We start from the raw sequence: 23446 nt of genomic DNA on the forward strand, positions 1-23446 counted from the left end.
TTCTGGCTAGTCTTGAATTTTCGCTATTGGGACATTCTCTAGCCCAGTGTCCTCTTTCTCCGCAAGAATAACACTTATCCTTACTTTTTCCTTCTTTATTTCCTTCTTTATTTCCCCTCTGTCTTGGTGCATAATCACCTCTTTCCCTACTTTGACTTTTTCCTCTGTTTTGTCTGCGCCCATTGCCTTGCCCTCTGTTTTTACCTCTTCTTCCCCTTCCTCTCTGTCCATCTCCCATTACCGTCTGTACTACTTGAACAAAAACTTCAGCTGTCCTTTGTTCCTCACGAATCTTTGTCTTTGCCTGCGTCACTTTCTCTACATGTCTTGCCTGAGTCTTAAAAGCTGGAAGGGCAGATGTAGGTAAATCAACAAAGTTCCTGTTCAGCAATTCTCTAACCTCCACTCTATTTATGTCTTCACATAATTTTTCAAAATCTTCTACAACTAGTTTCCCACTGAAACTATGTTTTTCTTTACAGTATTCTACGTGTTTTGTATAGTTATCAGTGTGTTCTTTCTCTATGAATGTCTTTTCGCCAAAACAACCTCGCAGTTTAGTTGCCACATTACCCATGTTTCAAGCTTTTTGGATTATAACAGAATACCTCAGACGGGTCAAATGGAGACACCGGAAAGCAAGCAAGGTGTTTACTCAGAGTCTCCACCTGTTTTTATACTGTTAATCACTTGCTCCAATCACACTCATATTCATTAATTATGGTGAGTTTTTTTGAATTAAGCAAAATACTTCTCTTGAGTCTATGAAAAATATCCGGATATTTTCCAAAGTTTTAATTTTGCCTAATTTCTTACTCCATTCACGCCCTCATTCACACACAGATGTACATCTTTTACGTAGGCCTACAACATAACCATAGTCCCGGACTAGGTTTTTTAGCGCTAACAAGAGATCCCGGATCTCTTTAAAAAGATCCCCGATCTTTTTCTAATAAGTAACCCCAGGCTACTTACGTAATATTCTTGTTGTGCGTCTCATCTGGATTCGAATCTCGAGAAGGGCAGATTTTCGCGGGGGCAGAAGTCCTTCAGCCGGCCCCACGACGAATTCAACGCGAAGGGACTTTTCCTGTTCACTATTGGGCAGGACGATGCATCGACGTACGGCTTCCGTGGTTCTGCTCCCGGTCGATCTTTTCCTTTCTTGAGACTCCGGCTCGAAGGACCAAACTGTTAGGGATTTATTTCACCCTTTTTAGGACTGTAATTAACCTCAGAATTAAGAGTCACACAACCAAGAATATAATAAATAATTGACTTTTACTCTGGCAAAGAGGAGTGAATGGCTCTCGACCGCTCATCAACATACACTCACACAATAGGAGCGCAGTGGTTTCAGAACGCTGTTCAAACCATCACTAACTTCCCTGGTACCATGTAACAGACTTTATGCAGAGACAATATCACAGAACATGCAGGAAAACACTCCCCCCTTGTACCATCCCATACTCTGGTTCCAAGAGATAAGAATGTTTACCTAAGACCCCCAAACCCAGACTTTAACACAACAGTCCAGAATGAGTTCACATAAAGACATGGTCTCCTAATTCAGTCCTACCCTAAACATCAAATGACAGGTCTGAGTTTAACATCTCTGTTCTCACAGATAGAATTCCTCTCATCAGAACAAAGGAACCTCTGAGACTAATATCAAACTACAAACACATCATGATAATAATTATCTAGCATATTTCTTTCACACAGACACAGACACAGACACAGACACAGACACAGACACTGGTCTGATTTATTCTCCTCCTCGTGCAGAAAATGGACAGGAATCGAGATGGGGTGGTGACGATTGATGAGTTCATTGAGACTTGCCAGAAGGTCAGTGTCTAACCACTCCCCACACTATCCATGTGTCATTGTCTAACATGCGTGTCATTGTCTAACATGCGTGTGCCATGTTCCAGTGTCAAACATGCTTGTGCCATGTGTCATTGTCTAACATTTGTGTATTTGAACATTCTTATAATAACTCTAAAAACTGATGCTGTTTTCACCTCACCATCTCTCCTTTTCTCCGGTTCTGCAGGATGAAAACATCATGAGTTCCATGCAGCTGTTTGAGAACGTCATTTAGAACCAAACAACTGCGACGGAACACTCACACCGACCCACTTTCTCCCTGAACCTAGAACACCCATGGAACACCACTTCCCTGGAACATCAACCCCCCGTAGTCTCTTAAGAACACACACCTAAGAACACACACCCAACACAAACACACTCCAGGTTGTGTGGAACAGACAGCGTATATATATGTAGACACTCAAGGACTCTTCTATTTCTACCGTTTAAAAAAGAAGACAAAGAACTACAAAGATGGACGCAGAGAAAAAGTTACAGACTCCATTCGTCTCTTCAAATCAAACCCCTGTCTTCCACTGATGACTATTGTGTCTGAGTGTCTGTGTGTGTGCGTGTAAGAGAGAGAGAGAGAGAGAGAGAGAGAGAGAAAGAGAGAGAGGGAGAGAGGAAGAGAGAGAGATGGACATAGCCACAAGGAAGAGTGAGAAAGAAGACCAATCTATTATGGGATCCCAAAACCCATATTGGTTTCACCTACTAAAGTCACTGGCCTTTCCCTCCGACTTTAACAGAGAGGAGTCTACAATGAACCTTCCAAAGGATTCTGGGAAATGTTGTTTCAGCAGGGTGCACTGCGCTGGATAAGGGGATATATATGGCCACTACCCTCACAGTGAAACAGAACATTTTGCATGCTTGTCCCCAACACGTGTGACTTTGTAGATTGCTTGCACTGATATTTCTTGAGGAATTTGTGATCTGATTAACTGTCTGACCAGCGTGTGTAGCATATCATAGACTGAGATGTCAGTAAAATAATCTGCTTGAAATTTGTATTGCACTACATGACAACATGAACAGATCTCTGACTAAAGGAGTCATTTTACCAGGTCTCTTGCATCAACACACGCTCAAACACACACACACACACAGGCATTCGCACACTCGCACGCACACACACACACACACACACACAGAGACACAAACACAGAGACACAAACCCGCACACACATTCGCACACTCGCACACACATTCGCACACTCGCACACACACACAGACAGAGACACAAACACACACTGACACAAAATATGTGCACACACTCACATAAAACCCTTCCATACACAAGCATCCATGTTTTCATGTTTATTTTAAGGGTGTATTGGAGTGTACCTCTTTGTGAGTATTGGCCCCCTTACCCTGTGTGAGTAGAGAGCCCGTGTCCCCTGAAGACGCACCTTAAATGCATGCAGCACCTGTGGAGCTCAGCTCCTCCGTGAGCATGGACAGCTGGGCCCACACATGTGCTTTTGTCATCTCCACCGCCCCTTGGTTTGTTTGGGGGGGGGGTACGCTGCAGTGCCCCCTCCCTCGGTGTCAGTAAGCAAGAGGATGACAACAGAGCACCAGTAATGTGTAAAGCCTGCAGGTTGTGTGGCCGTTTTGATGAAGTAAAATGTAGGTTCCATGCAGAACTCCTGTGATTTGTTGTCAATGTCTGTTTCTATGTGTGAGCAAGAGTGGGAGAGGGTGTGGGAGTCAAATACAGTACAGATGTTTGGGTGTGTGTGTGTATGGTTTGTATGGTATGTGTGTGTGTGTTCGTGTGTGTGTTTGTGTGTGTGTGTATGGTTTGTATGGTGTGTGTGTGTGTGTGTGTGTGTGTGTGTGTGTGTGTGGGGGGGGGGGGGGGGTAATGTATGTAATGGGGCAGAGTACCTATAATAACACTTTTTGATGTAATTATGCCTCCAGACAAAGCTGAAGTGGGATAATAACTTCTTTTTTAATCTGTATGTCTGAATCTGTGTGTGTGTGTACATGCACACGTGTGTGTGTGTCTTCCCTAAGCACCTAATCCTTACTTGCCCAGGGCTACCAGCTCTTAGGAATACAATCTATTTATAAAGCTAGTCACAAGAGTGTGTGTGCCTGTGTGTGCTTGTGTATACATACATGTCTGTGCATGTGCATGTGTGTGTGTGTGTGTGTGTTTGGTATGGGGATATACATATGGGTGTGTATGTGTGTGTGAGTGTGTGTGTGTGTGTGTGCATGTGTGTGTGTGCATGTGTGTGTGTGTGTGGGGTTGGTATGGGGATATACATATGGGTGTGTGTGTGTGTGTGTGTGTGTGTGAGTGTGTGTGTGTGTGTGTGCATGTGTGTGTGTGTGTGTGTGTGGGGTTGGTATGGGGATATACATATGGGTGTGTGTGTGTGTGTGTGTGTGAAATCCATCCTGCCTGAGTCTTTGTTTACTTTTACCAACTGAATCAGCTTCTCATAATCTCTTTTATCCCTGTGGTTCATTCATCTTCTCCTGTGCCCATCTTACTCTCTCTCTCTCTATCTCTCTCTCTGTCACACACACACACACACACACACACACACACACACACACACACACACACACACACACACACACACACACACACACACACACACACACACACACACACACACGGAGGAACATAATGGCTGAGAGTGTTCTGCCCTCCCCATTCCAAAGATGTGTCTCAGCTCAGTATAAGTTACTGTATAGTCGGTCACAAACAAACTCTCACAATGTTTAAGCACTGATGAGCTGGGAACAAGTGGTGTGTGTGAGGCACAGTGTGTGTGTGTGTGTGTGTGTGTGTGTGTGTGTGTGTGTGTGTGTGTGTGTGTGTGTGAGAGACACATTGTCTAGACACAAAGGCAGTTTTCAGATGGATTAACGTCAAACGTGCGAGTTAAAAATTGTATACAGGTCAGTACAGTGTACAGAACAACACACATACATACACACACACACGCAAACACAAACACAGACACACACACACACACACACACACACATACACACACCACTTCTATACAATATAATAATTGTTATTCTCCACCTACATAAGGCTTCAGGTTACAACACCCCGCATCATAACGCTTTACTGGCCTAACACAAACACTCAAGAATCCACTCTGTTGTAGAAACCAATGCAGACAGAGAGGATCAGACAAAGGCGGTCAGATGCTGGGTCTAGCTGGAGCAAACCACAGAAGAAGAACTAGTCCTGCATACTGACCACTGGGTTTAGCTGGAGCAAACCACAGAAGAAGAATTAGGCCTGCATACTGACCACTGGGTTTAGCTGGAGCAAACCACAGAAGAAGAATTAGGCCTGCATATAGACCACTGGGTGTAGCTGGAGCAAACCACAGAAGAAGAACTAGGCCTGGATACTAACCAGAACTCCCCAATACACCTTTATCCAGCGACAGTGATTGCAAAGGGCAATGTTTAAATCTGTCCAGATCTTCATCGGGTCGACTTGTTCTTTGTCATCACTAACCTTTCCCACTTTCCGCTGACATTATTGGAATAAACGGCATGTGATGTTCCTCTGTGTCAAGCATTAACCAGCACTTCTGAATCAACTAAACGCCTCTTCTCCATCATTCATTCATTACTCGCCCTAATGAACATACAGTACGACCAAAGTCTGAGCAGCATCCTGCCTGTGGCCCCTGGCCTTGCTCCCAACCACACAGCGTATTACCCACAATGCCTCTGCGGCCAACACATTTCCTGTGACCCAGTAACCTGTAGAGGAGCAGACTCCCAGTAGTAGGTGCCTACTCCTGTTGACGTGATCTCCAGCTGATCTGCGACTTAAGCCAGTTAAGAGCAACAAGGCCACTAGAAGCTCTGAGGTGTGGCAGAGGGGACTTCCAGAAGAATCCTTTCCACCAATCAGAGAAGGTGTAGTTTCTTCTCTGCTGCTCTAAGAAAGGCTGTGATTGGTGCAGGCTGGATTGGTTTTGTCTTTGAGTTGTATTGCTTTCCTAATACTGAGGATTTAGTGTGACATACAGCCCATATAGAGCAGCTAGGGGCACACACACACGCACACACACACACACACACACACACACACACACACACACACACACACACACACACACACACACACACACACACACTCAAACTCTACCTGCCTGTGAGCAGGCAGAGTCACAGGGTTCTGGTGTCTGTGTGTGAGGGGGGCAGAGTCCAGTCACAAGGTTCTGGTGGAGGCAGAGTCCAGTCACAAGGTTCTGGTGGAGGCAGAGTCCAGTCACAGGGTTCTGGTGTCTGTCTGTCTGTGAGAGGGCAGGGAGTACATTCTGTCTCCGCGTTTAGTTGTTATACGTGACCATATCTGTTATGACTGGTAGGCCACCTCTGACCCTGTGACTGAGAGTTGAGAGGACACACTGTACTCACAGAGAGAGGGAGAGAGAGAGAGGGAGAAGGAGAGAGAGAATGAGAGAGGGAAAGAGAGGGACAGAGGGAGCCTGACAAAAAGAGAGAAAGAAGGCACTTGGTTTCCTAGCCCGCTGCATGCACGTTCATCTTCATACACACAAATATGCACCTGTGCACACACACACACACACACACACACACACACACACACACACACACACGCGTATGCCACAGATAACAAGTACGCTTCTCTTTTTGCTTCTGTGTCAATGTGTGTGTGTGAGAGAGAGAGAGAGTGTGTGTGTGTGTGTGTGTGTGTGTGTGTGTGTGTGTGTGTGTGTGTGTGTGTGTATATGTGTACTGCTGTTATAGGAAAGGGGAGGGGAGACTAAGTTGCAGTGATGGCCCCATCAGGCGGTTATGCCAGTCACTGGCCATCAGACACAAGTCACAGACTAATCAGAGAGGATCATGGGGGATGAGCTTGCTAGGGTCAGACCAGGCCTCACCTGGCTTTTGGAGGAGGGAAAGAGGGATTGAGGGAAAGGGAGAATTGAGAGAAGGAGTGAGGGAAAGAACACAGCAAAGACTGATTTCACAGCCATGGGGAAGTTACACCTAGTGAATCTGGTAAGGACTACCCTGATTTCTCTAGCAATGGAGGGTTTGGGTGTTCCATCATCTTGTGAGTTACATGTGTAAATAATCCTTTGGAAGTAGGTGAAGTAATGACTGTGAGAATCTAAATCTGTTGGTCTGAAAATGTGATTGTACGGGGAAATGAAACCCACTATTTGCGTAGAAATTGAATGAAAACAGAGGAACCGAAAGTGACAGCTCATCCCACATGACTGCTAGAGAACAATGCGACGAGGCCTGAGCCTGTCTCTGCTGACTGCTTTTGGGGTGCCGAGACCAGGATTGCAGCTCTGACTATACCTTACCACTTGGTGTCACTAGAGAGCACACATAAATGTAAACAGACCACATTTCAGGTTTTAGGTCATGGATGCCTGGGGAATGGAGGACTCTTACATTTTTTGTGATAATGAACTGAAGTTAGGGAGGGGACCGTTTTTAAACATTGTCACCATCATCAGTGTCTGCTAGCCTGAGATAACAGTCCCTTGTTATTTTAAACTTAGAGGCCCCACCCTGCCTGACTGAGCAAAGGGAATCTTTACACATCCATCCCTCGAGTAAGGCCCCATGACAATTACCTACTTACTCTTATGACTTTGGTCTGACATTGAGATCATGAGTCATCAGTGTTACTCAACTTTACCTAGTGTTATCTAAAACAGTTTACAAACGTGACTGTGAGATATTTCATAAATTTAGGTATTTCAGGAATCTTGATTGAGCGTAAATCTTAGCTCTACAGCGAGGTGACTGGTATTTACTGGGTCAATTAAGTAATGACGCAGTGCTAGGGAATGACCACTAGGGGGACGCAGGGGGACTGTCTGGACGCACATGCACTCAAGCTTTGAAAGGTAGAGCGGCGCCATCTTTTATCTTTTATTTCTTTATTTATTGTAAAACAGGACAGAACGAATAGCCAGTAAGCTAACGCGGGTGTACAGAGGAATGGAGCGGGAGTGTGGAAGACGGCTTACTGAGCCACCTCGGGTTTTGTACAGAGAGAATGAAAACGATGACAGTTAGGCTGCGTCATCGATTTGGCCGTTCATGGTTGGTAGAAGCGAGACTTTTGAGGCGGGGCATGGACGCCCTTGACGTCAAGCGCTCCTCAGAGCATGCGTGTGGATGTTAGCTCAGCCCCGTGTCCGTGTGTATGAAAGGCAGGAAATTGTACTACTCTTACCGCACTACGGACTCCGTGTGCATCTGTGAGATAGTATCTGTTATCTTCTTAGTGATCGAGGACTTGATCGGTGGTGGCTACTTACGCACAAGTGAGGAGGTTCAGTCCACGGCACAAGTCACGAGTATCAACAGAAGACACTCTGAACCCGCCACGGGAAGAAGTCAGAGAAAAGGGGAACCTTTCCAGCTCGGTCTTCTGTGAGGACAGGTGAGTTATTCCAGCGAATTCACCCAGGGTTTATCAAATCCATCTTGTACTATCAGTGAGATTCCTAAACGAACCTGAGACATGGCCTTTTGTCCTTCCTACACTGAGCTAATGGGAGAGTTCGGTATACATCATATGGTCGTAGTGAAAACGCGGCACTGTACTAGGATAGTAAGCTATGTAACGGCACACTCATCAGCAAGCTATATAACGGCGCTACGTAACGTCAGTGTACTTTTTTTCATAATGAGGACGCAGTCCCAAACGGCTTGCAATGTCCCACGCTGCCAAATTGCACACTATTCCTGAATCCATGTTGGCCTGCAGAGGATAGAACCCAGCCATGTAGCCAGCAAGGCTGCATGCAGCATTTATCGCAAGTGCGCAGTGAGCGACAATCAATGTCAGTAATTGTAAAACGAATTAAACATGTAACAGAATCAGTCACAATTTTACAGCTGTCATTTAAGGAACAAGTAGAATTGGGAAGAATTGTACAATCCATGTCCTTTTCACGAAAACGATGCACATAAACCTAGCCTGTTACGTGGATGCGTCTGGCCAATCGTAGACCTTTTTGTCTTCGTCACAAGTAATTGGTAAGGAGCATCCGCGGATATTTTGTCTAAGATGTCAGTAAAAACAAACAAACAACTAGATGGCTTTGAGACAGTCTCTAATATTGTTGTAGTCACACTCCATATGGTCTGACATGGGCTATATGGCTAACGTTAAGTCAGCTAACGTTACTTCGTTACATTACTGTGTTATGGAGTTGTTGTAAGCCTTATTATCGAGTGGAAGAATTTTAGTTCATACATATACAGTATGGTGCTACACCCCTCGCTGTGACCATAGGTTGGTGGTGCTATTCAACTACTCTTCGGTCTCGACCCAAATGGCTTGGGGGGGGGGGGTTATTGCGCGCCCCGGTGAAACCAACGTTACCCAGCTCTACTGACGTCCACTGAGAATTGGGTCGTCAATATTCTCGCCCAGCAAATTGGTTTACCCTACTGTTTGCAGGTGGGCTATTCCGCACCATCGTTATTCAAATAGACGGGCACCTCCAAAATTGGGTCGCACTAGTGAATTTCTCACCCTGGTTGTCGTTGCTGACATATGACAAAGATTAAGCTACATTACAGAACAGGCACACCCTACTGACGTTTGAGATTAATTTTGTATATACATCCGGGAAACGAATCACTTTCGCCGTTTAAGTTCCCCGTGCTCCACAAGATTCCCCAATTGCGAGTGCTTAGTTAGTTTCTTGTCACTTATATCACGCAGCTCATTTGATAGCGCTGCCCATGACATTCGTACTGTGCGAAAACCATAGGTAATCTAGGATGCATATTCACCCTAGGTACCCTAACCATAGGTTTAGTTACACAAGAGAAAGCAAGGTCATGCCAACGCCTAGCTTAATATTCTTGCCTCATTACCCCAGTAATATGAAATGATGTCGACATAGATAGAATAGTAATTGTGCAGATAACAGATTTCATGTCAACTATACCCTAAAGCGCTCTGTGACTTGTCGACTCCTGAGGCAATTATACCGGTGTTGCGTAAACTCCGTAACCTTTTTTACCTAACTCTTCCCTACACAAACACGTGCCTTTTTGGAGTCTGTCCACCTTAACGTGAATCGCTCGGAGGCAGGCCGCTCCATTTCTGTCATCCAGGCACAGGTTATATCGATCGACCTCTCCCGTCCCGTTTCACCGCTAGTTTGACTTGGCGTGAAAGGGACTGGGAATGTTGCCGAGTCCATGCGAGCCGAGAGCGCGTGTCAGTGTCAACAAAACCGCCAGCGCGAATCTAGTTTAACATCTGAGCATTACGTAACACAAACCACCCATCCGATGCGCCCGTATTAAAGCTGCCCGTCTCCCTGATTCTCTAGTCATGTGGTCGCTGCTGGTTTGACCTCTTCTGCATGTCTGGATGCTGTATGCGCGCGCCTTCGGGATTAAAAGAACATTCACCGACGCTTCATGTCGTGTGTCTTCATGCGCCAGGAGGAAGTGGCCAGCACATAGCAGTTCCACGGTGCCTTTTAATACTAGACTTTGCTATGTATTTGAGGATGGAAAACACTTTTTTTTTTTTTTAATTACAGATGTGGATTTGAACAGAAAAAGATCCGGAAATATTGTAAACTGAAATGAATGGGTTCAATTGGAAGCCATTTTCTAAATGGCTTAATTTGACTACTGTTCCTTTGCGGAAGGTGATTGTACCTCAGAGACCTGCCCTGAATAGCCAGAGGCCAGGATAGGGGCAGCGTGTCAGTGGCTTCTCCTTCTCATTCCTCAATCCAATCTATTCGCAATCCTCATTCATTCACTATTGATTAAGTCATCACTAGAGTGTGTGTGTGTGTGTGTGTGTTTATAGGGTGTGACAGATGGCACCTCTCTCTTTCACAGTCATCAGTGCAAACCCTGATAATCATGCCCATCTCTCTCTCTCTCCCACTCTTTCTTTCTCTCTCTCTCCCCCCCCCCCTCTCTCTCTCTCTCCCCCCCCCCCCCCTCTCTCTCTCGATATCTGTCTCTCTCTTGAGAGAGAACGGAAAGCCGAATCGCAGAGCCCAAACATCGTTCATGTAGTTTGGCGAGCAGCGCCACGCATTTGTGCAGCTACCACATGAGCCAATGCCATTCCACCGGCCCCTCCATAGTTTGACCCCAGTGTGACCTGCGCACCCGTCTCTTATGGCAGGGGTCCTGCGGCCGTTTCACCTGAGAGCTCTCATGGCGCGTTGAGAAGTCCCCAAGCGTCAGCGAGAGTGTGAGACTGAGCAGTCCCCAGCTGCCCAGCATCTGTTCTAAAAGGGGCGCTATGCGACCTGACCTGACCTGACCTGGCGTGACGTGATGTGACAATAGCTCCATTGTTTTTGGAAAAGGGCACGCCACCAGCAATGCTATGAAAGAGTGTTTCGGTAATCACAGAGAACACACGTAGGTAAGGGTCTCCACACTTACGTGTTGCAGAGGTGCTGAGACCCGCTCAGTTCCACGGCTGTGCGCAGACCTCCTGTGTCCTCTCTGTCAATCAGGCTGACATAGGACAGCACAGTATTTTGTTACGAGTTAGGATTTGTAAATATTACAGTGCATGAAATGCCCTGTATTGTTATTCCTTCGTTTCTTATACTTCTTCTTCTTATTCTTTGTACCGACTTCTGCGATTAATTCAGCTCGAACCGCTTAACGTAGAAACTTCGTTCAAACTTTGTCGCGTAGGTCTTGTAAACGACACTTATGCTATGTATTTTTCATTTTTCTGAACTTTATACTTTTTAAGATATTAAAGAAAAACTAATAAAAATGTTCCCATTGACTTACATTGGGCCATTATGACATCATAATAGGGTCATTAAACTGGCTTGCACCTGTGCTTCACTGACACCTGCGCCAAGGTTCCAAGGCTCCTCTTCTCTCTGTCCCTCTCCATTCAACTGTATAACTAGGGATATTAAGAGACACCTTCCATACTCTAATTTGTTTTCTCTTTCCTTTCTTCTTTCCTTCTTCCACTCTTCTTTTCTTTCTTCCTTCCTTCTTCCACTCTTCTTTCCTTCTTCCAATCTTTTTTCCTTCTTTCACTCTTCTTCCTTTCTTCTTTCCTTCTTTCACTCTTCTTTCTTTTCTTCTTTCCTTCTTCTACTCTTCTTTCCTTTCTATTCTTCTTTCCTTCTTCCACTCTTCTTTTCTTCTTTCACTCTTCTTTCTTTTCTTCTTTCCTTTCTTCCACTCTTCTTTCCTTTCTTTCACTCTTCTTTCTTTTCTTTCCTTCTTCCACTCTTCCTTCCTTCTTCCACTCTTCTTTCCTTCCTTTCACTCTTCTTTCCTTCTTTTACTCTTCTTTCCTTTCTTCTTTGCTTCTTCACTCTTCTTTCTTTTCTTCTTCCTTTCTTAACTTTTGCATTTCATGCACTGGTATTTCCTTCAGGAAATGCATTTTCTAGTTTATATATTTTATTGTATTTTCTATTTAATTGTTCGTTGGTTTGATTAATTAAACAGTGCTAATAACAACTGAAATTGTCTAAAGGCGCTTTACAGTCAGAAATGCCTCCAGCTATTAGTCACATCTTATATAACACTACCCCAGAATGCACCTCTTCCCTCATACGCCTTTGGTTTCTGCAGCTGTCAGTCACATACTTGCTCATCTTATATATAACACTACCCCAGAATGCACCTGTTTTCTCATGCATCTTTGCTTTCAATGTCCTCTGATGGTACTAATCCAGTATGATAGTTATCAAGTCTTTCTCTATCACTTATTATTATTCTGTGAGCATGAAATAATTCTCTGACACATGGAAAAGACCAAGACGGAAGGTTTTTTGCATTTCCCTTGGGGCCTCCAATGGGTGATGTGGCCAAAAATGAAGTTAATTAAGATTTGATTTTGAAGATCTTCCCAAACAGGTTTCTACCCTCTAAAAAATATCTAAGGATATGTGCACACACACACACACTCGCTCTCTGTTACATAGAGAATACGTGCACACACACACTCTCTCTCTGTCTCTCTCTCTCTTTCTTTCTTACACAGAGCAATTCATCTGCTTTTCAGTAGTTCCTTTGTACTTGTCTGGTTGCACCATTAGTACAGCAGTCTAAATGAATGAAAAATTCATAGATCTCATTCAGAATCACTATGGGCCAGAGAGGAGTGCTGTATTGAATTAACATCAGCATATTATCATGTCCATCACCGCCGTTAAGAGCCCGTTTAGAGTCTTGAGAATCGAGGAGGAAGTTGATCTTCTGTCCCCTGAGGCCCCTGAGGCAGCAACACACATTCGGAGATGGAACACAGACAGGCAGGGCTGATTGAGGGTTTCCGCGGCAACCGTAGGTGAGTGAGTGTGGCTATGGGCAGATTTATGGAACCGAATGGTTCCGACTCCGCTGAGATGCCCACACATGTGGCCAGAGAAAAGAAGAAGTAGACTACCTTTGCAGAACACCGCTCTCTCTCAAAATAGCCCAGAGAGAGACAATGGCAGACTGCATTTCTGTACTGCCTTCAGGAGCGTGATTCTAAATGTCGTGTATAGCAGTAAAACCCCTTACTTTCTTCTTGCAGGAGTAGGATCGGACTCTGATCTGGACCTGTTGTCTCTACATCACTAAAACCATTACCCTGCACATGAGACCTTTTAGACAACTCCGATATTCCTAACAGTGACGGTTAGCCTTTTGAAAGCCCACAGGGGTGTTTAATGTCAGTTTGTGTCTGTCTTGCAGTGTCTGGTCACACGATTACTCAATTAACCTCTGGTCACCTGCACACACTCGGCAGGCTAATGGAGGCGTGTGGATGTAGCTCATTACCTGATCAGAGGCCGTTCGGGTCCATACACAGATTTATATCTAGAAACTCACAACCTCTATAGTCTAAATCTCAAATCCCTAGGCTGCCCGGCATGTTCCATGTAGCCCCCTGACCCTCCCCTGAGAACCCCCCCCCCCCCCCACACACCCCCAAACTGTAGTTGTTGTAACATAAGCTTTTGAGCTAAGCATGGCTTTTGTAGTTTGATCCACAGGCATTTTTTTGGCAGCTTACATGTGTTATATGGAAACAACTTACACATGGATACATTCCTGCAATCTAGCATAAATGCCAAGGACCCCTTCATCCACGAAGCAAAGCCACGGAATTAGAACAGCAAGGTAAGTATGACTGACTGATGGGTGGGGCTCAGCCGAGCCTAACTCGCTCTCACTGGCAGCGGGGCTGGTATATTTAAGCTGGCTGTCATGGTGATAAGTAGCCTACCACCCAGCTGAGTATCACAAAGCGCTCATGTTGAATGACATCGAGGTGAGTTATTTAAGCACCTCAGGGGGTTGATTCTTACTTCATCAAAAGGGTTCTAAGCACTTTAGGCTTTTGGAGGATCCTCTATGGAAGTCTTTTTAGGGTTCCAGATTCCAGTCCCTGTTCTAGGGGAAACACCTCCAGTCTTTCACTCTTAGTTGCAGTCTGTGGTCAGTTAGGCTCAGCCTGGGCTTAAACTACGCCACCAACTTTCCCCATCACCTCCTCTGGGTACAGAAGTGAGACTCCCACGATTCATCTTAAACACCACCAGCCAGCCCTGGACATCATGGATGTAGAGAGAGATTCCCATGCTATATGATTCATCATTAAACACCACCCACCTTCCCATCTCATCCTGGGAATGGGAATGTGATATTCCCACCCTGTCTAGCATTGTCTCCTCTGCTCATCAGGTGGGCTGATCTATGCTCTCAAAGCTCAGCATGGTCCAGGGAGGTGATCTACACGGTTTATTTATCTCCGCCTGTGGACCTTCTCTGCTCCAGCTGATTCGTCCAGAGGTGCTCCTCGACCTCCACACCTCCCTACTGTCAGCAGCGTTCCCTCTGCCAGGAAAGACCTGGAAAGATCTCGTAATCCATGCTTGGAATTTAAGATGCTATTTATTGTTGTAAAGTGTTTTGGAGGACTGTAATGAAATAACAGATTGCATGGCGTTTCATAGTTTTTGAAGAGTCATGATCTACTTTTTTGGGGCGAAAAAAATCCTCTTGGCTGTTAAATCAAAACATCAAATTAGAAAATCATAGTTTTTTTTGACCGAGACAAATTTAGTGTTTAACTATCCTCTCCCTGCAGACCAGTCATGACTGAATGGTCTTGCAAGTTTGAACTCTTAGTACTTGCTGGATGCAGCTTGTGTCAAGCAAACCTGCAAAATGTACACTCCGCTCGGTTAAATATTAAAGTGCTCTTTGCCTCCCCTTGAATTGCATATTAACCCAAATAACCCAGGACTTACCCTTTTCCAATGACGCTAGCTGCTAGTTTATGTTTATGTTTTAAAAAATGTGGAGCGTTATTTTTGACCAAGAGTTGACCCCGCGTCGGCCTTAGTTTCTAAACCACTGGGTCTCACTGGCTGTAAAGGCCTGGACCCAGCTGACAGGCCCCTGTGGTGGGCTGGTGTCTGAAGGGCTGTCTTTGGGTTTCCATGAACTGTCACGAGCTGCATGGAACTGCATCAGGGCTCCCTTGCCCCCTGGTCAGATAGTCTTTAATTATGGCGCTGTACTGTAGAAAAGGGCCCAGTCTTCCCAGAAACCAGGTTCTCTTGAGTTATAGTCTGCTGAATTAGGTGTTCAGATACCCACGCTGTCCCAGAGAGAGGCTCACCAGGGTTATAGTGTACTGGAAGTAAGACACGGATTGAAGTGGTTTTGAAATGTCCCGAGTTAAGTGATGTAATAGCATCCCACGCTGGGTCAGACCGTGTGTTGGTGTTTTAGAAGAGTGTGAAGTGTTACACTCCATGCTGTCTCCATGTGTGCTGGCTCCCTAGTTTTAAAGTTTGCGGTGTGATGACCTTCCCGCTGGTTGGGCCTTAGCGTTGTCCTGTGTTGTGGTTGGCTGCGTCTGGGGGTCCCGCTATGCTGAGGTCGCATTCTCAGCGCCCTCGACGGGCCTTTGTGGAGCCGCCGCATTGTGTACGCGTGGCCTCTGCACGGAGTGGCTTAATTAAAAAGGAATATTTCAGCCAGTTCAATTGGCTGGAAGAATGTGTGCATGTTGCCATGGAAAAGGTCAGTATCTTAGCAACAAGGCTGCCAAGGGACACCCCCCCCCCCCTCCCTCCCCCTGTCACCCCCAACCCCCCACGTGTGATTGAGTACCGGGGTCCAACGGTGCTACTTGGGAGCGAGAAGAATAGACGTATGTGAACATGCCCAGCCAAGTCAATAATTACCAGGTAACAGTGCTGAGTCAGTCACATAGAGGCGAGACAAAGGACCAGTGACTCCCTCGCACAGCACCTGCCTCCATTCCCCGACTCCTGACTCCCCTGATCGGTGTGAACATGCCCGGGAGGGTCCTGTCTTGGGAGCGGTACTTTGGTGACTTACTAAAATGAAAGCATGGGCTAGGAGAGGCTGAGGCTGAGGCTGAGACTTTTATTTGTGAGTAAGAGTGACATTATTGATTGTGAGATTTCAGCCTATCTAGCATACACACACACACACACGCGGGCACGTCCAGCCTAAGGCTCATCATTTCTGAGAAGCAATCAGTATGAGATATGGATCTTGTGGGTGCTTGGGTCTCATAAACACTATGAGTGATAACCTATTTCTCTCTCTCTCGCACACACGTTTTCTCTTTCGCTCTGGCCCTCTCCCGCTCATCCTTCTCTGCCATCAGGCTCAGAGGCTCTGAGAGGAGGCTGAGACATCGATGCCCTACATTCTATCTTGGAGTTCCCATCCAGCACTCTAGAATCAGAATGAGACTCTGCAAATCTAGATCACTCGCCTGCAACGGAATTATTATAATATTCCCTGATTACCATTCTTAAAGTAGGAAGGCAGTTTTAAGAATGGAATTATACCCTTTAAGTATGCCAAAGTGGATTTTCTTTTTTTTTTCCTCGATGGCTGGGAAATGGCATCACCTTTTGACTTCATCTTGAGTAGGTCATCAGTTTGATTTAAACACACAAGGCTGCACTCTACAAATGTAGTAATCGTTCATCTGGTTTGACCTTTCTTGAGTTAAGTTTAAACCCAGAGTCTCTCCTCATCATCTTGTTTTTTTTCCGTAATTAACAGCTATTTATGGGAAGAAACTGCCTCGGTCGAGACCTAAATGAATCAAGTAATCAAGCCAATTGAATTCACTGTCAGGACCGATCCAATAAAAAGGATTGGGCAATGGCCTGTTTTTGGAATGGGAGAGCACTGCTGTAGTGGAAAAGGATAAATGATGAGATTAAACATGCTTCTTGCCCATGAAGGAAGGTCACAATGAGACATGGTCTGACTGACCATGAAGTAGAAACAAACTGTTTTATTTTTTCCAACAACAGACACCCCTTCCTCCTCTCTGTCCTTCAGACCTCTGGCTGATGCCATTTCTGCTTGGTGGTCCCATTGACCCAGAGATAGAACTTTGGTACTTCATCACCAGGCAAGTTGAAGTTCGGTAGCATAGCAACACATCCAGAGCTAACTGCAACAAGGCCACTCGTCACTCGGCTAACCAGGCCTTGCTGTTACCTGTTTGAATCTGCAGCACCACTTTGACCTCCACCTTAGTGAGGCATTGGATTGGGTCGGGATGCGTGGGGATACCTGAACACACTAATCCCCCCCCCCCCCCCCATTAAGGCTTTCCCCCTCCAATGGAATGCCTTAGTTACATTGTAAGGGATTTGTAACATACACACTGTACACCGCTTCCTGTAAGCATCTGTTCATAAATACCAAGGATAACACCTGATACTGAAGTAAAGCGTAACACCTAACACTGACGTAACACATACCATGGCCCTAGTGTTGATTTAAGGCGCGGAGGTAATGTTTCCATGCTCAAAGGCCATCTTTTCTCTTTTGAGTGGATTTGGCATGTTCTGTCCCTCAAACCCTACCCTCTTAAACCCTACCCCCTCATCTAACCCCCACACTCTGCCCTCAGTTTCTGATAATGGTGCCATGGTCAGCTCATGTCAGGACTCCGGTCCTGTCCGACACAGCTGTAGAGAGGCGCACACACTCCTCGTGTGTTTGAGCGTCTCCGCAGGCTTGGCCTTGGCCTTGGCCATCCCAGCATGTCTGTTTGTTTTGGCCCCTGAGGTGGGAAAAAACCGGATTCTCTCGGGTAAACTGACATTATACTACGAAAGCTGTCAGAAATTGTAAGCATAATCTAAATGATCTTTGGGGAGTGGAAATCTCCTGAGCAAGATCATTTCTTTAGGCCCATTGAATGTGGCGTTTTGTTTTGGAGATGCTGGTCAAAGCTGGTGGCCGAGTCATTAGAAACAAGGCGTTTCTATGTATACTGCAGGTATGCAATCATCTACAAGCGTGTTTACTCATATTACATCAGGCAAGCCATGCAGCGTGTGTGTGTGTGTGTGTGTGTGTGTGTGTGTGTGTGTGTGTGTGTGTGTGTTCGTAGTGATGAGTGGAAATAATGACTGTTGATTAAGTCTTTTGTTGTACAGTGGGCATGGGGGTGTGGGGGTAATTAAGGGATTAGGAGTCTCCCACAGCAGCTACTAACATTCAGACTCTTGCCTCCTACAGAGGCTTCATCTCTATCTTTCCCCTCTGTATCTCTCCATTTTCTCTCTCCATTCTCTATCTCTATTCATCTCTCTCTCTCTCTATTCATCTCTCTCTGTCCCAACTATCTCTCCATTTTCTCTCTCTCTCTCTATTCATCTCTCTCTGTCCCAACTATCTCTCCATTTTCTCTCTCTCTCTCTATTCATCTCTCTCTGTCCCAACTATCTCTCCATTTTCTCTCTCCATTCTCTGTTCATCTCTGTTTCCCCTCTGTATCTCTCCATTTTCTCTCTCTCTCTCTCTTTCCCCTCTTTATCTCTCTCTCTTTCTATTCATCTCTCTCTTTCCCCTCTGTATCTCTCCATTTTCTCTCTCTCTCTCTCTCTTTATTTATTTCTCTAGCCCATGACCTTCCTGTGTCCCACCTTATCTTTTTTTTCCTCTTCAACTTTGTCTGTTTTCTCATCCCCTCTTTCCCTCCCTCCCTTTTTATCTGTTGGTCTGCTCTCCATCTGTCTTGTCTTTTCTCTCCACCTCTTGCATGATGGGATGTGTTCAGGGTGTCGAAGTGTCAAAAGGTTGTTACTTTTTAAAGATCATTTAATCATTAAGCATTTTTTACCTTTTCTGACATTCTTATTTCCTGTGAAATTGGCCTTCCCCTGAGGTGTGTGTGTGTGTGTGTGTGTGTGTGTGTGTGTGTGTGTGTGTGTGTGTGTGTGTGTGTGTGTGTGTGTGTGTGTGTGTGTGTGTGAGAGACTTTACAGTGTCCTTGTAAAGTTGAGGTAAGGTTGTTATGCAAAATCTTTGCTGGCCCTTAGACGTATATGACCATGTGAGGTAGAGATAAAGCTCTGACACACACACACACACACACAAACCTGCTTGCTCACATACCTACGCTCAGGGGCACAACTACACATTTACTGTGGAGTATACAACATCGGTATTAAGTAATGTGGAAAAAATACAACACTCACACAAAGGGGAGAGTTGTCTCACATTCTCTCAGTGGCAGGCTGCAGTATAGGCCTACTGGGCCCTGCCCTTCTCACACTAGCAGGCCCTATTTTAGTAAGATTTTATCTAGGGCTGAACGATTTGGGAAAATAATCTAATTGCGATTTTTTACCAAAATATTGCGATTGCGATTTAATATGCGATTTTTTTTATCCTCTTTTTTTCCCAAACAAAACGTAATGAATGATTTAAATATGACCAACACAATATTAGATACATTTAGTGTAAAATATTCTTTCCCACATTTTACATTTTTATTTAACTGCTCATTACAGAAACAAGAACAACAATCGGTGGCTTTGCCACTGTGCATTTAAGTAATTTTAAAAAAGTCATTTTAAGTATAAACAGTAGGCATGCACTTTTTAAACACTGTGTGCAAAATGTAAAATCTTAAAAAAAAAAAAAAAAAAATAAATAAAAATTACATTTTTTTTTTTAGACCACGTTTTTTAATCGCGAACGTTGCGGTTAGAAAATCGCGTTCTATCATATCGCGATTAAATCGCAAATGCAATTAATCGTTCAGCCCTAATTTTATCACTATCCTTTAATGTATAAGAATTCGTAGAAGTTTTTTTTTTTCTATCAAGTATCACTGTATTTGTCTATCCTGATCCTGACACTTTACTGAGATGATTAACCAACTATTACGGAACAACTTCACAATTTGACTTCACTTTAATATTGTTTTGAAAGGACTGAGCTAACCTTTTACAGCTGCATATAGTGCTTCCTCCTAATGGTACTTACTCTCTTCACCTGTTTTGTTTCCTTGTTTCCTCTCTGCCCCCTCCATTCTCATGCCTCTCATGAGTCATATATTAATCAATGGCAATTTGTTGAAATGATAAACGACGTTGAGTGATTTATTTATTTTTTTCTGACTGAGATGCCTACATGAGATGAGATGCGGACTGTACAAAGACACTTTAACAACTGTAACGCAACACCTGTATTTCACTGCCCACTACGCCGTCTCTGATTCATGAAAGTTTCACGCAAGCTCGTTTTACCAAGACAAGGCTGTACTTGCAAAGAAACAGACATTCTGTTTTGAGGGAAGTGCGCAAGGAAAATACATTTCATAACCTGAAAAGCAAACAAGAAACAGAAAATAGTTTATTTTTGTTGTCTGTTCACGTTCTGATGAAGCACTGGAATTCGTCTAAGATCTTAATTACGCGAACAAGAGACAAGACCCGTTTTCAGTGTACACCTAGCTAACTGTTAGCTAGACTGAATAAAATGTTAGACTTCAAGCTTGCCATGGGATTTCCACTGAAATATTAACCTACTTTAAAACCTACCTGTTATCATTCATCCACATAGACAATTTTCTTTCATTCCTCATCCTTTTCTTTTTCTATTCTTTCCATCTTCACTCACGAGGTATCTTGACGAGTTAATAAATCTCTTTTTTACAACGACATACAACCCCAAACGCTCATCATTGCTAGTCATTGGAGTCAGTCGTCGGGCCTGGAGCTCAGCCGTGACCAATGATCAGCTTGACTACAGGTTAACAGCTTACACATGCTTGTCCATGTGGTCGGTCTGACTATAGGTTACCAGCTTACACATGCTTGTCCATGTGGTCGGTCTGACTATAGGTTACCAGCTTACACATGCTTGTCCATGTGGTCGGTCTGACTATAGGTTAACAGCTTACACATGCTTGTCCATGTGGTCGGTCTGACTATAGGTTACCAGCTTACACATGCTTGTCCATGTGGTCGGTCTGACTGCAGGTTAACAGCTTACACATGCTTGTCCATGTGGTCGGTCTGACTATAGGTTAACAGCTTACACATGCTTGTCCATGTGGTCGGTCTGACTACAGGTTACCAGCTTACACATGCTTGTCCATGTGGTCGGTCTGACTATAGGTTAACAGCTTACACATGCTTGTCCATGTGGTCGGTCTGACTATAGGTTACCAGCTTACACATGCTTGTCCATGTGGTCGGTCTCACTATAGGTTACCAGCTTACACATGCTTGTCCATGTGGTCGGTCTGACTACAGGTTAACAGCTTACACATGCTTGTCCATGTGGTCGGTCTGACTACAGGTTAACAGCTTACACATGCTTGTCCATGTGGTCGGTCTGACTATAGGTTACCAGCTTACACATGCTTGTCCATGTGGTCAGTCTGACTATAGGTTAACAGCTTACACATGCTTGTCCATGTGGTCGGTCTGACTACAGGTTAACAGCTTACACATGCTTGTCCATGTGGTCAGTCTGACTATAGGTTAACAGCTTACACATGCTTGTCCATGTGGTCGGTCTGACTATAGGTTAACAGCTTACACATGCTTGTCCATGTGGTCGGTCTGACTATAGGTTACCAGCTTACACATGCTTGTCCATGTGGTCGGTCTGACTATAGGTTACCAACTTAAACATGCTTGTCCATGTGGTCGGTCTGACTATAGGTTAACAGCTTACACATGCTTGTCCATGTGGTCGGTCTGACTATAGGTTACCAGCTTACACATGCTTGTCCATGTGGTCGGTCTGACTATAGGTTACCAGCTTACACATGCTTGTCCATGTGGTCGGTCTGACTATAGGTTACCAACTTAAACATGCTTGTCTACGTGGTCAGCTATGTCTGCCATCCACTATGGGAGCATTTGTCAATAAACAATTAAAAGATAAATGAATGACAAACAAGTTTCCAGTTATTATGTAACTTGTATATATTTTATATACCGGCCAGCCCCCCCCCCCCACCTCTTGTGTGGTACATACACTCTCAAACACACACACACACATCGCTGTCGTGTCTTGATCTCAGACATCCTGTGATGGCACAGTATTTAAAAAAAGCAATATACGATCTTAAAGGAACAACCTGTACAGACACAAAACACCCCATCTGTATTATAACACACCGTCATCATTCCCACCCACACACAGATTATACGCGTTACATACCTGTGAGGGCTCAGGGGTTATCTGGAGATCTCACGTTTTAGCTTCACTGAACACCTTCTTATCTCTATGGGGCCAACTAGGGCCTCTTTATGAAATACCTCGCAAATGTAACGATAGGCATGTACGTAAAAAAATTTTTTTTTTTAAATGTCTTAAGATGGTACATTTTGCACACAGTGTTTAAAAAGTGCATGCCTTGTGTTTATTCTTACAATGACTTTGTTTAAATTACTTAAATGCACAGTGGCAAAGCCACCGATTTGTTGTTCTTGATTCTGTAATGAGCAGTTAAATAAAAATTTAAATTGTGGGAAATAATATTTTACACTAAATGTATCTAATATTGTGTTGGTCATATTGAAATCATTCATTATGATTTGTTGGGAAAAAAATTAGGATAAAATAAAAAAATCGCATATTAAATCGCAATCGCAATATTGGGGGGAAAAATTGCAATTAGATTATTTCCCCAAATCGTTCAGCCCTAGTGTTGAGGGTCTGCTGGCTTTTTTTTTCTTTTTTTTTTTTCTCACGCACTGTCCACCACTGGTAGATAGCGTTACATTATCCCTCAACACACCACACACACACACACACACACACACACACACACACACACACACACACACACACAAGCAAGCGCTATAGGGCATAGCTGCTAACACACACGCACATACTCACACTCACAGACCCTGTCACCAGCTGTTTGTTTCTGCCCTTTGAAGAGAGCTTGTGTAACATCAGAAAATCTCACGCTACTGGGGAGACAACAGACTCTGCCTTCTCAACTGTGTGAATTAATACACGCATGCATGCACATCACACACACACACAATGACACAATCTCTTATTTGGTAAGATGTGCTATTTTTAACAGAAGTGTATTCTGATGTGCAGAATGTCTAACATGCTATTGTCTAGATCAGGGGTTTTCAACCGGGGGTCCGCGGCCCCCTGGTGGTCCGCGACAGCATCGCAGGGGGTCCGCGACCTGATGAGTCTATGTTTATCAGTTAACCATTGATTTTTACATTTTTTTATAAATTCGCTTTGATATT

At 44.5% G+C, this 23446-nt stretch overlaps 1 protein-coding gene across 3 annotated transcripts in view; it reads left to right on the forward strand.

Moving 5' to 3' along the window:
• Positions 1 to 3038, forward strand: part of kcnip3a (Kv channel interacting protein 3a, calsenilin) — a 67670-nt gene extending 64632 nt beyond the window's left edge. For all 3 annotated transcript variants that reach the window (XM_031570874.1, XM_031570875.1, XM_031570876.2), the window contains 2 exons: positions 1789 to 1851; positions 2060 to 3038. In XM_031570874.1, coding sequence (XP_031426734.1) covers positions 1789 to 1851; positions 2060 to 2107 — 111 coding nt within the window. In that variant the 3' untranslated portion in view covers positions 2108 to 3038. The remainder of the gene's footprint in view (positions 1 to 1788; positions 1852 to 2059) is intronic.
• The last annotated feature ends 20408 nt before the right edge of the window (positions 3039 to 23446 follow it).

Source organism: Clupea harengus, chromosome 7, assembly GCF_900700415.2.
Source record: "Clupea harengus chromosome 7, Ch_v2.0.2, whole genome shotgun sequence".
Taxonomy (NCBI): Eukaryota; Metazoa; Chordata; class Actinopteri; order Clupeiformes; family Clupeidae; genus Clupea; species Clupea harengus.